This window comes from Brachyhypopomus gauderio, chromosome 3 (genome assembly GCF_052324685.1).
Source record: "Brachyhypopomus gauderio isolate BG-103 chromosome 3, BGAUD_0.2, whole genome shotgun sequence".
NCBI classification, from domain to species: domain Eukaryota; kingdom Metazoa; phylum Chordata; class Actinopteri; order Gymnotiformes; family Hypopomidae; genus Brachyhypopomus; species Brachyhypopomus gauderio.
The window spans coordinates 8,588,883-8,605,980 of NC_135213.1; the positions used below are offsets into that span (position 1 = coordinate 8,588,883).

At 39.8% G+C, this 17,098-nt stretch overlaps 1 protein-coding gene and 1 long non-coding RNA gene across 2 annotated transcripts; both read left to right on the top strand.

Moving 5' to 3' along the window:
• The first annotated feature begins 560 nt into the window (after positions 1-560).
• On the top strand, positions 561-4,756 carry LOC143509711 (uncharacterized). The gene is made up of 3 exons (XM_076998546.1): positions 561-842; positions 2,410-2,466; positions 2,744-4,756. Exon 3 carries the CDS (start codon positions 2,839-2,841, stop codon positions 4,375-4,377), a length of 1,539 nt encoding a protein of 512 aa, XP_076854661.1. The 5' UTR covers positions 561-842; positions 2,410-2,466; positions 2,744-2,838; the 3' UTR covers positions 4,378-4,756.
• Positions 4,757-8,183: 3,427 nt separating this feature from the next.
• On the top strand, positions 8,184-16,250 carry LOC143509712 (uncharacterized). The gene is made up of 3 exons (XR_013129745.1): positions 8,184-8,256; positions 8,541-8,686; positions 15,821-16,250. It is a non-coding gene; the product is annotated as an uncharacterized LOC143509712 (long non-coding RNA).
• The last annotated feature ends 848 nt before the right edge of the window (positions 16,251-17,098 follow it).

A 17,098-nucleotide genomic window follows, 5' to 3' on the forward strand; every position in this document is an offset into this window, starting at 1 on the left:
CTCTCGAACACTGCATGTCCACTCATATTTATACACAAGTTAAACAAAGAAGTCGTAGAGTCCCTCACATCATATATATTGATAAAGGAAGACGAGTAGGGTGAGAAGGGCCTCAATACTTAGTCTAAACAGAGACAGGAAAAGGGCCCACCAGACCTTTGACCCCTGGACTAGGGCCCCTTTTCACCTAAACCAAACCCATATGTAAACCACATTCTTCAACCTCTTTGTCCTGCTCAACTGAACATAAGCAAGAAGAGAAATTAATTTTAGACCAGTTAGTTTAAACTTAAACACTACATAATGTATTACATAGGCACAGACACTACAAAGTATCTGCTTTTGCAGGTATTTCATTGAGTTTTGCTGTTTGCACTGTTTTGAGAAATGCACTAGTTGTGATGCCAATGTAAATCATGATGTGAGAAATGAACCAAATCGACTGAGAAAAACTGTAAATATGCTCAGAAATCGCGCCAGTACTCGAACCACTTCCTGAACCGGCGAGGCTTCACACGTCATCCGTGACGTCACTTGTTCTTAAAGAAGCAAGCCTCGACACGCGCTTCACGAAAGGTTTTCTCGGCACACGCTCCGAAGCCTCGGCACAGTACGACCCATCACTATTAAAAAGATTGAGTATTAATCTTTTTACACGAGTATTGCTCAAAATCATTACCAGCGTTGGTATCGATATTTGGATCGATCCGCCCACCTCTACCTACCATCACCATCGGACATTACAGACCACAAGTTTCCTTATTCTCAATATCAGCATCGGGCGTTTAGTGGAATTGCGCCTATTGTCTCCTGTTTGGAAGTGTTGGACTACTGGTTGACCTGTAAGTACTTAACTTAGTAATACGTACCACTAACACCTTTTAACCAAATCTTAACCAGACTATTTTGTTCGTTCCGTTACCTCACGGTTGAATCTCGTGTCTTGGCAAAGTGGAAAATTCAACGTGTTAAACTGTTTTTATAATGGATGTTCTAGCGCTAACTAACCCAGCCAGATAACGTAGCTACTTATTTGATACTATATGAATATTGGTTATTTTGTTTAGTAGCTCAGTGGTTCCTGTAACAAAGATAAAAGCTTATATGCTAGTTATATTGTACGGTTTTATTACAGTAGCTTTATTGTACGATTTAATTGAGTTTATGCTATTATAGTGGATGTATTGTAATGTTACATACATTTGATTTAGTTTGGTTATTCATTGAAGTATTTTTACGTTTAGGTGAAATCATATAGATAGATATATACGGGTGTACTTTTCCTAAGCACAATAACAACATTTGGGAGAAGCTTTGACGCCCCCTCAGGAACTCCTTTAGAAAATGTTTAATGTGTCTCCCCACCCCTGCATTGAAATGTAATTTACTCCCTTCTGATTATTTTCCCATTGTTTCGGTTTCTCTATTTGTAAGTATCCATCGCACAATAGAAAATGATCTCTAAAGGAATCTAGTCTTGTAAATAGTCACCCTGCAAGATCCCTTGTCTTTTTCAAATCAGTATTCTTACCATTTATCTACGTTTCAGAGCAAATGTTAATGTTGTCACCTGTAAGAAAAAATAAATTTAAAGGTGAACAACTTAATGTTTTTCAGGGAGACTGTGGGAGAGCAGATGTAAGGAGGCCTCAGTGGCCTTGAGGAGAACAGAAGGGGCCTATTCAGTGCAGGATGTGAGGCAAGCAGTTTTTAGATAACCAGGCAGACAAGGAGAGAGGAGCAGGTGGGTTTCATGGAGATCAGCCAGAATTGGGGAGTTATCGAAACTTAGAGAAGAATCAAAACTTAGAAGGGGTATGAAAGAGGGGACACCGCCCAGCACAGGAGGCTTCTTCGCTTGGACACTGCTGAGATCCTTTTGGGTTATGTAGATTCCTAGGCAACTAGCACCAGTGCACTGAAGTGTTTGTACCACGTGTATTTTGACTCCTTTATACTCATTTATATTCCATATAAATTGATCTAAAAGAACTTTTGGTGAAGACTTTTCTTGGGTCACTCAGTCAAAACCAGTTGGTTCATCGGGGCGGTGTTGGGGCCCACCTGGGTCCTGAGAAGAAATCCCAACACACCCTGAGTGCATGTAGTCTTGGCAAAGGTTGTAGTGATCTGTGGGATCGGCATTTGAGTTTTCAACCCTCTGTCATCTTCTCCGGTTGTTTATACATTGTTATTTATCAGTGACAGCCAATATGAGATAAAATATCCATTTTACTAAAAAAGGCATGCCATTTAATAAGAAATGACATGGAGATCTATGTTGAGGAAGAGTTTGAATAAAGTAGATGTGTTAGATCTACATCACATGTGCATGTTTTACTTTTTATGTCATTTTTAATAAATGTGAAGTGTGGAAACTTAAAATTATTTTATTCTAATCATTTTCAGTTCTACGGAAATGTTGAAGTTGTCTTAACAGTGAGAGATTTGAGATCTTCTGAAGAGGTGAGTTATATTTTAAACCTGCGACTGATACATTTCTCAGTAAAATCCAGATAAATAAGCAACAGTTTAAAGCAGACACACAGCCTACAGGTAACCTGTAGGCCCAATTGTACCTTTTGGATTTGGATACATATTGCTGCCTTGTTTGTTTTGGGTGTTTTCGGGTCTTTGAACAGGCTCCTTAGAATGAATGTCTTTAGCATTATGCAGACCCCAAATGGTTCTTTATCATGATTGCTTCATCTCACAATGAATTTGCAATGTCTTTTTCCTCTAGGAATTAATGCTGTCCACTTTCCTAAACACGTAAACATTACCTACATAAACACATTTATCTGTGAGGAGTATGTCAGACTGCTGAAATCAGTAAACATGGAAAAGGAGAAAAGCTACAAAAAAAAAAAGAAAGAGTGTAGAAAGAGTTTTACTAAACACAGTCATCTCCAGCAACACCAGCGCGTTCACACAGGACAGAAGCCATATCACTGCTCAGAGTGTGGGAAGAGTTTTACTATACAGAGAAGTCTTCAACTGCACCAGCGCATTCACACAGGAGAGAAGCCATATCACTGCTCAGAGTGTGGGAAGAGTTTTATTCAACAGAGTAATCTCAACGCACACCAGCGCATTCACACAGGAGAGAAGCCATATCACTGCTCCGAATGTGGGAAGAGTTTTACTATACAGAGAAGTCTTCAACTGCACCAGCGCATTCACACAGGAGAGAAGCCGTATCACTGCTCAGAGTGTTGGAAGAGTTTTACTACTCAGGGAAATCTTCAACGGCACCAGCGCATTCACACAGGAGAGAAACCACATCACTGCTCAGAGTGTGGGAAGAGTTTTATTCAACAGAGTAATCTCACCGCACACCAGCACATTCACACAGGAGAGAAGCCATATCATTGCTCAGAGTGTGGGAAGAGTTTTACTATACAGAGAAGTCTTCAACTGCACCAGCGCATTCACACAGGAGAGAAGCCGTATCACTGCTCAGAGTGTGGGAAGAGTTTTACTAGACAGAGAAGTCTTCAACTGCACCAGCGTATTCACACAGGAGAGAAGCCATATCACTGCTCAGAGTGTGGGAAGAGTTTTACTAGACAGAGAAGTCTTCAACTGCACCAGCGTATTCACACAGGAGAGAAGCCACATCACTGCTCAGAGTGTGGGAAGAGTTTTACTAGACAGGGTAGTCTTCAACTGCACCAGCGCATTCACACAGGAGAGAAGCCATATCACTGCTCAGAGTGTGGGAAGAGTTTTACTATACAGAGAACTCTTCAACTGCACCAGCGTATTCACACAGGAGAGAAGCCACATCACTGCTCGGAGTGTGGGAAGAGTTTTACTAGACAGGGAAGTCTTCAACTGCACCAGCGCATTCACACAGGAGAGAAGCCATATCACTGCTCGGAGTGTGGGAAGAGTTTTACTAGACAGGGAAGTCTTCAACTGCACCAGCGCATTCACACAGGAGAGAAGCCATATCACTGCTCAGAGTGTGGGAAGAGTTTTACTATACAGAGAAGTCTTCAACTGCACCAGCGTATTCACACAGGAGAGAAGCCACATCACTGCTCGGAGTGTGGGAAGAGTTTTACTATACAGAGAAGTCTTCAACTGCACCAGCGTATTCACACAGGAGAGAAGCCATATCACTGCTCAGAGTGTGGGAAGAGTTTTATTCAACAGTGTCATCTCCACGCACACCAGCGCATTCACACAGGAGAGAAGCCATATCACTGCTCAGAGTGTGGGAAGAGTTTTATTCAACAGAGTCATCTCCACGCACACCAGCGCATTCACACAGGAGAGAAGCCATATCACTGCTCAGAGTGTGGGAAGAGTTTTACTATACAGAGAAGTCTTCAACTGCACCAGCGCATTCACACAGGAATGAAGCCATAACACTGCTCAGTGTGGGGAAGTCTGATGCTTCTAGCTATAGTTCTAGGTAACTGTACATTTTCTGTATTGCATTAATACTGCACTGCATTAGTACAGAATGAAGCATGTTGGACAGTCTACATGTGATCTGCAGTAAACAGTAGTGGGAGACTCTGAGCACAGACGTTTGAACCTTTCCTCGTCAGTCATGAATGATTTTTGTTTCTTTATGTTTTCACTCTTCATGGCCAGCAGGCTAACTTGAGTATTCAAATGCATCAGTGTCCCTGCTTGGTTAAGACTGATGTCAGTTTGTTAGTGTAAATGGATCAGCACATAAGATATAGTAGTTGGTAATTGGAACATGACAAATGTTACCGGATAATAATACAGAGGTGAATATATGAAAAACCACATATACAAATATGCCCCATACCCCCAAAAATGTTTTGGTACCTCTGGGGATTCTAGGGGTGCCACCAGGGGCACATGAGCCGTAACAGGTCCTACTGAGCACTGTATTGCTGTAGACACTTGTTAGCAGGTCGGGGCTGCATTGTATAGCCGCAGACACTCGTCGGCTGGCCTTTGGTGGACACTGTACCACAACAGATTTGGAGCAGCAAACTGTAGGCTCGTACTGAACAGCCATATTAATGTCCTGCTGCTTTGTCCTTGTAGCAGGTCTCTTAGTAGTTGGGGCTGTGGTAACCTTCTTGGGTACTGGTGCCTGTGCTGAGACTTCCTCTCTGAGTGCTCTAGGTGGAAAATGAACTACCTCGGGAGCAGAGAATGCACCAAGTTCAAAATCATCAACAGTGGATCCACTCTTGCCAAATCATGCTCTAAGAAGTTCAAAAATCCCATCGAGGGTGTTCATTTCCTCTCTCGGCTGAGACAAGGCCAAAAAAACTAAAATCTGGAGAATGAACCTCTCCTAATTATCCTCCTCATTGAACTCGTGGGAGGGACAAATCGAAGAGGGTAGCTCAAACGGTTCACCATCCTTAATCTGTTTAATCAAGTCCTCACACAAGATACACATTGGAAGATAACCGTAATCCTCTTCCTGATAATGTCTCAGCTTGTAAGGCTCCCTCACTGTCCTTTAATGGTGGATTATTCTGTGACAGGTCGCGCCGTCCAGTGCTACGCATACAACCTGCAGCCTTCGCCTCGCTACGTGGGAAACGTCTGCTCTTCACTGGACCTGCTATACGTGCCTGGAAGCCTTACTTACCTTCGTCTGCTTAAGTATTCTGTTGTCTTTCTTCTGCCAAGTGGCCTGAGTATTTTTGTTACCTTCATGGATAATAAAGCCTTTTGCTCGCAGCCTCATCCTCCTGCTGTCTCTACCCCCGCGTCACACTTTCACAATAAGTTTCACTATAATATGCACCATCACCTTACAATAACCCACAAAGACTGAACACCAATGTTTAAATACCAGATCTAAATTACAAATGAGACACAGCTGAAGAGGAAGTAACACGGGGCGTGACTGAACAGACTAAAAAGTGATACATGATTGACAGGGAGGCGGGGCTCGACATGACACCTTCCTTAGAATCTCAGCATCACCTCTATTCCATGACCTACAGAAAGCATGGACTACACTTGCTTGTAAAGTAAACATACAAGTTAATGTGTGTTTTGGATTCCTGTAAAAATATTAGGCCTGAAATTTCAATGTATTTTTAATATGTGACTAAAGCTGATGTGAAATATGCATAAGTGTTTTAACTGGGACTCCATGGAAACCATGGTGGTGTTTTTGACTCTTCGGAACGTCTGTAAATGCTCTATTGACAGATTAAAAGCAATACTACACAAACAGACCTTGTTTGTGTGTTTAGTTTTAAGTGTTTAGTTTTTTCTTTAGTTTGTTACACTTGCATCATGCTTGAATGTCTTTGCATTTATATAGTATGAATTACACTGTATTGTGAATGCATTATGATACTTCCCCTGGCTATGTCTCCATTTGCCTGCATTGAGTTTGATCTATTTAAGAAACTGGTCAAATGTTGGATGAGTACAAATCAGCACACCAGGACGATGTACTTTATTGCTTTTCTGAGTGAGAATAATACTGCAAACTTGATGGAAAAAATGCTGAAATAACCAAACAGATCTGACACACACACACTTCCTCCACAAATATCAGTCAGTTGGGGAAAGAGGAACAGGGATGTCCACTCTCTTCCAGGGTCTTGCTGGGTGTCCCATATGAAGACAGAATTTGATGGGAGATCACAGAGATGAAAGAAAACAAAACTGAGTCTCAGACATGAAGAATCCAAATGTTTATCTGAAGTGACAAACCCAGATGTGTATCATCACTATGTTGCTGAAACAGTGTGTTCACACCAGAGAGGCAGTGAAAGCTTACTGCAATTTGGATGCTTATAATTACTTTCTCAGTGGAAAAGTTGGGAATATTTGTTCCTATAGTGCAGAGGGCATCAGAATTGTATATGGTGAAGTTGGAGCAACCTGCCATACATGTCACTATTTCTAAAACGTACTGCACATGTTTTTTAGTAAGGAGTTGGGGGGTTGTTTTGTTAAACTCTATATTTAATCATATATTATATATAATCATATATATAATCTATAATATATATAGTCATATATTTTCTATGGTTTAAACATTTATTCTACTTATTAGAAACAAATGTCGATTAAAAAAGACTTCACACTCATTTTAGGTGTGCTTGAGCAACCCTAAAAAGGGTCCAGACATGGTGTGTGCCTTTTTGGAACAGGCTTGCTGGAAATGTCAAATGCTTTTATTTAATGCATGTTTATATTGCCCAAATGTACTGTGAACATGTGATTACAACAGAATGAAGGATATTGGACTGCCCTCTCTCCTCAGAGTTCTTGTTCTAGACGAGACTCTCACACTTTTTACTTATGTAATAAAACTCTTTTAACCACGTCCTCATCTATTTTCAGGAAATTTCCACGACACACACATTTACACATTTTTTAAATAAAAGTTATATACCGTTAAATGCAGTTCTCAACTTCTTTAGTTTATATTTTAAAAGTTCATTGCACTTTATTTTTAAGTAAAAAATGTAAAAGTATTTAATTTAATTCATGACTAATTGCTTTCTTGATCACCCCTTTACAAAAAAAACAACATAAATTGCTAGTCTGGCAACTTGTTGGCATAGTTGCCAGGTTCGCGGTTTTCACGCCAAATTGGACTTGTTTGAAAATCCAGCCGCGGGTAAAAATTCTGGGGTGGCGGGGTGCGGTTTTTTGGGCTACTTTTGAGTTGGGCCACCGTGGGAGTTACAAGTCAACACAAAGAATAATTCGCGATATAATACTTAATTTGTCTCCATTTTAAACACTCGCCACCCCCCTTCCCCGTCAATAACTTTGGGCTTTGGGCTTTGGGCTAGTTTAGGCTGCTGAAGGGCGGGTTTTACACTGACTTTGTGCGGGATATTTTTGTAGGACCTGGTAACCCTGCTTGTTGGTCACGGCCTGTGGTGGGCCTCCGTCATTTTGACTTGTGAAAGGTGGCAACCCTACAGGCACATAACAGTGTGGGAATGGTTATTAACGGGATGGGAAAGGTTTATGCAGCGTAAAATTGTGGGGTGGGTTTATAAAGCCTTAATATAGTGTATGAATACTTAAATAAATGTCCCGTTTCTACTTAGCGGGTTTTCAGTTATCGGCCAGGGTGGTTGTGGAACGTCTCTCACGTGCTACACGATGGATTACGTAGTGATTCCACGTGAGTGTTGTCCAGTGACCTTGAGGTGGTTGCTAGGGTAACACCTTGGTTACTGTAAACAGAATGGACGCTAGTGGTGTGGCCTGATTTATATGCGATATAACGTATCTAACAATATCATTCACTTAAAAACAAACAAGGTAACCAATATTAATATGTACACATGTATATCCGTATTAACTAGACATTTTGATAGTAACTTGTCAATTTAGCTGTCGTTAAATTAGGTAACTAGTAGTTTCTTAGCGATCAGGATATCCAGCTTCATTACTGGAAAACTCACCAATCAAGCCGAACGATTTATTTTGTAATTTTTTCGCACTGACATTTTCGTGCCCTAAGAAATATTTGAAATGTATCGTTAGTTGTTTTTACGATGTAGCAATTGTTTGTTGTGAAAGTGTATTTTATCGTTTCTTTTCAGACTGCAAAGTTAGCAGTTGTGGCACACAGTCCCACTTCATATTTGGCGTTCGTACAAATAATCTGATGATCAAACAGTCATATTCCCGTGTGGAAACAACTGCGTCCACTATAATATTGACCAGAGATGGCACAAGTTCATTCCTGGTAAGACTGTTTAAACACGTATATTTACCTAAATACGATGTGAATTCAATTAGAATTGAATTAGAAGTTTATTTCGGTTATATGACATAAACAATAAATAAATTTAAAAATATATATAAAATTTAATTAAAAAAAATTTAAACCGATAAGATATAGACTGAAGCTTTAACATATTAGTAAGGACTAATATAAAATATAGGGGTGTATCAGTCAGGGGGTTAACTTTGTGGAATAGTGCAGCAAGGAATTGAAAATGTATAGTTCACTAAGCAAATAATTTTTAAAAATTACAAGAGTAAGGTAGTGAACTTTTAGGGAGTTTTTCCTTGCCACTGTCGCCTTTGGCTTGCTCACTGGGGGCTAGGACTCGGCACTTGTAAAGCTGCTTTGTGACAACAACTGTTGTAAAAAGCGCTATATAAATAACATTTGATTGATTGATTGATTGAACTTCTATAAATCTGAACAGTGATTATATATGTGTTTTTTTGTTTGTTCGTTTTATTCATTTCTTGACTTTGCTTTGGCATATAGAATGTGAGAATGTTAGTCCTCGCTTATTTTTTTTCAAACATACTTGTTGCCCTAAGCTTATATTTATTGTCTCTAATTTCAAATAGCCTCTGAACAGGGGCGGACTGGGGAGAAAAAGTGGCCTGGGAGTTCCTGACAGAGCTTCCAGGCACGTAGTGTATATAACAGCTTTTATTGTCATATGGACAATATTACTTCCAGCAATAATATGATTAAAAAGCCACACAGTGGCATAACAAAATAACTAACAAACTTAACAACTTGATCCTGACAAAATACAGGGGAACAACAGTGAGTAACCTCTGCAGCTTTTCTTTTTTCTCTCTCAGCTTTTCAGCGCCACCTTTACGTTTTGTAGTTTGTTTAGACCCTGGCTTAGACTGCAGTGTGAACCGTGTCGCGGAGGGATAATATGATGAGTTAGGCCCTCAGCAGTGTCAGTGTGCAACTGGCGTCTCTCTCTTGACTTGTTACTGGTGGGATACAAACAGGGAGATATAATTAATGTGGCATTAGTATGGACAAGGCTTTCCCAGTTCGTTGTATTAATAAGTGACACAGCTGCTGTATATTTTCGTAGTTCGGCCCGGATTTTCTGGGACAACTTGTTTTTTTCTGATCTCCGCTGCATACCGTCAGCCCGCATCAGCTGGCCCAGCGCGCGGCCGCGGTCCAACTCGTTCATGTGTTTACAGGATCAGTCCGCGGCCGCGCGCTGAGCAGGTTTGCCTGACTGGAGCGGGGGAGGTAATAACACCGTTAAACAGCAGCGTGACTACGGGCCGGGGCCGCAGTGCGCGGCAGTGGCTCCTCCACGGGCTGAGTTAAACCACCGGCGGCCGGCGGGCACTAACCCATTGGCCCACCCGCGAAATCCCCGGTAGTAATGTATGCCAGTCCGCCCCTGCCCTAAGCTAATATTTATTGTCTGTAATTTCAAATAGCCTCTGAATACAGTTAGGAAGTGAATTTTTGTACCCTTTACATTATATGTGCAATGTGTAAGTCGACTAAATCAATAAATTTCAGAGCATGTACTTTAACCCTCCTATTATGTGCATCCTTTTCAAACAGCCGTACTTTTTAGGGTCACTTTAACCCTGGTGCATGTTTAATTGTTCAAAAGATGTCTGAAACCAAAAAAATCCTAACAAACAGTGTGAATATTTAATTACTAACTACATTACTAATTATTCTATCAATATTTAGTGCAATGGTGTTCCTTACTTGTAACAGGTAATGGTTCAATTAGGATCGTTTTTCATAAAAATGTGAAAATTTCCATGTTGTGTGTGATACCAAACACACACAACACTCTCATACACTTATACACACACACTCACACACATACACACACACATACACACACAAAAACACACATACACACAAACACACACACACAAACACACACACACACACACATACACACACACACACACACACACAAACACACATACACACAAACACACTCTCATACACACACACACATACACACACATACACAGACACACACACACAAACATACACACAAACACACACAAACACACATACACTCTCATACACACATACACACACACACACACACACACACACATATACATACACACAAACACACACACAAACACATACACAAACACACACTCTCATACACACAAACACACACACACACACACACACACAAACACACACACACACACAAACACACACACAAACACACACACAAACACACACACAAACACACACACAAACACACACTCAAACACACACTCAAACAGACACTCAAACACACACTCAAACACACACACACACTCAAACACACACATACACACAAACACACACACACAAACACACACACACACACAAACACACACACACAAACACACACACACTCTCATATACACATACACACACACACACACACACACACACACACACACACATACATACACATACACACAAACACACACACTCTCATACACACACACAAACACACACTCTCATACACACACACAAACACACTCTCATACACACACACAAACACACACTCAAACACACACTCAAACACACACACACTCAAACACACACACTCAAACACACACACTCAAACACACACATTCAAACACACAAACACACACACAAACACACACACAAACACACACACAAACACACACACAAACACACACAAACACACACACAATTGTACACACACACATACACACACACACACATACACACACACACATACACACACACAAACATACACACACACAAATAAAAAAAATAAAAATAAAATTTTTTTAAAAAGGGTCAAAAATTTTAAAAAGGGTCAAATTGACCCGAACAGCATCTATGTTATATAAACATGCAGGGGGTGGTTGCAAATAACTGACATGAATTATTTTCATATAATATGTTGATTACACTAATTAACCCAAGCAGAAGAAGTTTCATACTGAAAAAATTATTTTAAATAGTTTTCCTACATCTTCAAACTTTGAAACGGGTCAAATTGACCCACAACACGATAGGAGGGTTAAGAAACAGTTTGTTTGTTGAATCATTAAATTCTGCTTGGTTGATAATTGGTATTGCTTTTTTCTGTAGCATGAAAATTGGATGTGTGTTAGTTTTATATGAGTTTCCCCATTCCTCCACACAATAGGTCATGTATGGAATTATGAAAGAACAGTACAGTATAAATAGTGAATTTTGATTTAAAATATGTTTGATTTTATACAGTTTTTGTTCCCTTCCCTGTGGGCGTGTCGCTATGTCGTCTGCGTGCAGTTATGTCCATGTCTGTAGTTCCGTGGGTGTGGGTCGTTTGTGAGCGTGTTCGTAGTCTCACCTGTGCCTTGTGTCGTGATCACGAGGGTATGTGTTAATCACTTATTTAATGTTCCGTGCCTGTGTAAGTGTCGTGTGGATGTGCTTGCACTCCGCACTGAGCTTAACATTATTTTGTGTAAATTAAACGTTGTGTGTTGCACCGTTCGACGCTCGTCGTGCCTCCTTCCTTCGAGCGTCACAGTATTGCAATAATTCTGGACATTTTAATTTTTACATTATTTATGTGTGGTTTCCAGCATAACTTCTGATCAATTATCACATCTAAAAATTTACTTTCATACACTCTTTCAATTTCAACATCACCTATCCTAAGTTTTGCTTAATTCCTGATTTGCCGTTACCAATACCATGAACTTTGATAAAAAAAAGACTTTTTATTTTTGCATTTGTTAACAATTTCAAGTATTTCTTTTTCTTCTGTTCCCCTGATAAAAATGGAGTGAGGGTTTTTAGGAATTATGTCATATTTTATTCCCTTTATTTTAGGTTCCACAATCTATTTTGCTAAATTATATCCTACATTTACAAAATAATCATTAAATTCATTGGAAATATCTTTTGTTTTATTTATAATTGTATGGTTTTCTTTTACAAAATAATTAGGGTTACTTGTTTTTCCATCACCTTTTCTAATTATGCTATTAAGAACTTTCCATATTCCTTGCATGTTACTCCTACACTGCTCCAGTACTTTCTGATAGCAATCTTTACTAAGTCTCATAATACTTATTAATTTATTTTTGTACCTCTTATATTTGTATTCTGCTTCTTTTGTTCTTTATTTAAAAAATATATTATATAATAATTTTTTCACTTTGCATGCATTTGCAATCCACTTTGTTATCCATGGCTTTCCCTCATATTTGTTCCTTAATTTGTTTTTTTTTCTTGAAGGACCTTTTTTCATATAACCCTGTTAGTATGGACAGAAAAACCCCATATGCCTTATCTGGATCATTATTTTATATACTTCTATCCAATCTTGTTTCATTAGCTCCACCTTGAGAGCTCTGATAGTTTTTGGAGTTCTATGTCTAACTAATTTAAGGGTTTTTGGCCCGTTTTCTTTTTTTTTTTTTTTACTATAAACTTGTTTTGAAAGACTGCAAAGACTGGAAGGTGATCACTGATGTCTATTATGAGCAGTCCACCAACTGTTCTAGCTTCTATTTTGTTTGTTCATATGTTGTCAATTAGTGTTGCAGTGTGTGTTATTCTGGTTGGTTTTATGATTACAGGGAGTAAACTGTTGCTATACAGTGTATTGATGAAGTTTATTGTATTTTAATGCCATTTGGATTTAATAAATCAATGTTAAAATCCCCATATATAATTTGTATAATTTGTTCTTTTTTCAACTGATCCAGTATACCTTCCAATCTATCACTGAATATGTCAAGGCAGGTTCCTGGTGTTCTATATACACAACTAATTAAAATATTTTTAGTTTTTTTCTAAACTAATTTCTATCATTATGCACTCCATTATATTGTCTATTGCATGTGGCCTGTGACCATATTACATCGTAAAGCTGTATCAACATAGAGAGCAACTCCTCCTACTTTATTAACCCTTGTTAACTGTAAACAGTTCATATCCTTCCAGCCCTACAGCAAACTCTTTATTGTGTTCAAGTCACGTTTCAGATACTGCAATGATATTAAACTTATTCAATTTATTCAAATACTCTTTTATTTTAGAAAGTTTTTGTTAAGACTTCTGCTATTGAAGTGTATTATAGAAAAAGCACCTTCCATGTTGACCTTACTATTGAACTGTTCATTGGTGTAATACTCACATGAGTTATTTTTGTTATTGTAGAAGTTGTTTTCTGAATCAATGTAATTTCCAAACTCATATTTTATATTCCATATGGTCAGTAGTGTTAAGATTCTAAATTTCACCTTTACCATACTGTCTATTTGCATGATCAACCACAGTTTTTGATAATGTGCTCAAACTCTTCCTCGTCAATTTCATTGAATGGATATGAATAATACTTGTTATTCACTTTCATTTGTTGCGAATCCAATCCAGTACAAGTCTCCATATGGAAATAACTAAATTTATCCTGTCATGCTTATATATACTGATTCAAGTATTTTAGCTCTCATCATAATGACCTTTGCTTCTTTTGGTGTTTCGTTTAGCCGTAGCCTATCATTACTTTACAGGTCCTTGTCCATGTTGATTGTATTTTATTTTGTATTGAGTGTTCTTGCTTGTCTGGCAATGTCTGCGTTCTTTTTGGTGAGGTGCTCATTCTGGTACACCCCTGTCTATTGCCGGACTGGCATACATTACTACCGGGGATTTCCCCGGTGGGGCAATGGGTTAGTGCCCGCCGGCCGCCGGTGGTTTAACTCAGCCCGTGGAGGAGCCATTGCCGCGCACTGCGGCCCCGGCCCGTAGTCACGCTGCTGTTTAACGGTGTTATTACCTCCCCCGCTCCAGTCCGCATTGCGGTAAAGATGGAGCAGTCTAAGCCAGGGTCTAAACAAAGTACAAAACGTAAGGGTGGCACTGAAAAGCTGAGAGAGAAAAAAGAAAAGCTGCAGAGGTTAACAATGTAGGTTTTAGTAGCTTTCCAGTTGTTTTTCCCCTGTATTTTGTCAGGGTCAAGTTGTTAAGTTTGCTAGTTATTTTGTTATGCCACTATGTGGCTTTTTAATCATATTATTGTTGGAAGTAATATTGTCCATATGACAATAAAAGCTGTCATATACACTACGTGTCATGTATAGATTCATATACAGTATATATTCACACACATACAAATATATATATATAGGAATGGGAAGGGTTTATGTAGCGTAAAATTGTGGGGTGGGTTTATAAAGCCTTAATATAGTGTATGAATACTTAAATAAATGTCCCGTTTCTACTTAGCGGGTTTTCAGTTATCGGCCAGGGTGGTTGTGGAACGTCTCTCACGTGCTACACGATGGATTACGTAGTGATTCCACGTGAGTGTTGTCCAGTGACCTTGAGGTGGTTGCTAGGGTAACACCTTGGTTACTGTAAACAGAATGGACGCTAGTGGTGTGGCCTGATTTATATGCGATATAACGTATCTAACAATATCATTCACTCAAAACAAACAAGGTAACCAATATTAATATGTACACATGTATATCTGTATTAACTAGACATTTTGATAGTAACTTGTCAATTTAGCTGTCGTTAAATTAGGTAACTAGTAGTTTCTTAGCGATCAGGATATCCAGCTTCATTACTGGAAAACTCACCAATCAAGCCGAACGATTTATTTTGTAATTTTTTCGCACTGACATTTTCGTGCCCTAAGAAATATTTGAAATGAAGTGGCTGCATCCATGTAAGCACATGTACGATTTGTTGTGGGTGGTAATTCACCGGTTTGAAAACTCGTTCTCACCCCCTACTGTGCAATTTGGTTAGGAATACACGTGAGCTAAACTATCAAGGTGAAAGTCATCCTAGTTTGCTTACCTATTTTGACCCAGCTCCCAACCCAACCCAACTTTAGGAATAGACATGAGATTCTGCATGTTCCCAATAGGGCAAAGATGACCATACTTAACGGTTAAAAAACAAATATTTTTTGGAAGATAGATAGATATGTGTTTGTGTTTGTGTGTCATCAGAAAGCAAGTGCTGAAGTGACCGATCTGGATCTTTATAATGGCCTAACTGCATAGATTACTGCCATTATCTAACTACCTGCTTGTTTGAAAGATCATGTGATACATGGATGAGGTCTCCTTCCAGGACACGGAAAACCTCACGCCAGCATGCCTTGTTTGGACAAAGCCTGAGGCTTCTCACCATTTGGAAGCTAAGCTGTGCTGAAACAGAAGGGAGGTAGTGCTGGATTACTGCCATTGTCTTAACTACCTGCTTGCTGGAAACATCAAGTGATACATGGATGAGGTCTCCTTCCAGGACACGGAGAACCTTACGCCAGCACGCCTGGTTTGGACAAAGCCTAAGGCTTCTCACCATTTGGAAGATAAGCTGTGCGGAAACAGAAGGCAGGTAATGCAGGATTACTGCCATTGTCTAACTTCCTGCTTGCTGGAAAGATCAAGTGATACATGGATGAGGTCTCCTTCCAAGACACGGAGAACCTCACTCCAGCACACCTTGTTTGGCCAAAGCCTGAGGCTTCTCACCATTTGGTATGACCTCATTCGTTACAAGCCACATCTGGACAGGAGGTAAGCAGATCGATGGAGGCAGGTAGGTAGTTAGGTTGGTAGGTAGGTAGTTTGGAAGATAGATAGATAGATAGATAGATAGATAGATAGATAGATAGATAGATAGATAGATAGATAGATAGATAGATAGATATGTGTGTTTGTGTTTGTGTGACATCAGAAAGCATGTGCTGAAGTGACCGATCTGGATCTTTATAATGGCATAACTGCATAGATTACTGCCATTATCCAACTACCTGCTTGTTTGAAAGATCATGTGATACATGGATGAGGTCTCCTTCCAGGACACGGAGAACCTCACGCCAGCATGCCTTGTTTGGACAAAGCCTGAGGCTTCTCACCATTTGGAAGCTAAGCTGTGCTGAAACAGAAGGGAGGTAATGCAGGATTACTGCCATTGTCTTAACTACCTGCTTGCTGAAAACATCAAGTGATACATGGATGAGGTCTCTTTCCAGGACACGGAGAACCTCACGCCAGCATGCCTTGTTTGGACAAAGCCTGAGGCTTCTCACCATTTGGAAGCTAAGCTGTGCTGAAACAGAAGGGAGGTAGTGCAGGATTACTGCCATTATCTAACTACCTGCTTGTTGGAAACATCATGTGATACATGGATGAGGTCTCCTTCCAAGACACGGAGAACCTCACGCCAGCACGCCTTGTTTGGACAAAGCCTGAGGCTTCTCACCATTTGGAAGCTAAGATGTGCTGAACCAGAAGGGAGGTAATGCAGGATTACTGCCATTATCTAACTACCTGCTTGTTGGAAACATCATGTGATACATGGATGAGGTCTCCTTCCAAGACACGGAGGACCTCACTCCAGCAC

Coding starts and splice junctions, on each gene's coding strand:
- LOC143509711 (XM_076998546.1), top strand. CDS start 2,839: ATGGAAAAGGAGAAAAGCTACAAAAAAAAAAAGAAAGAGTGTAGAAAG.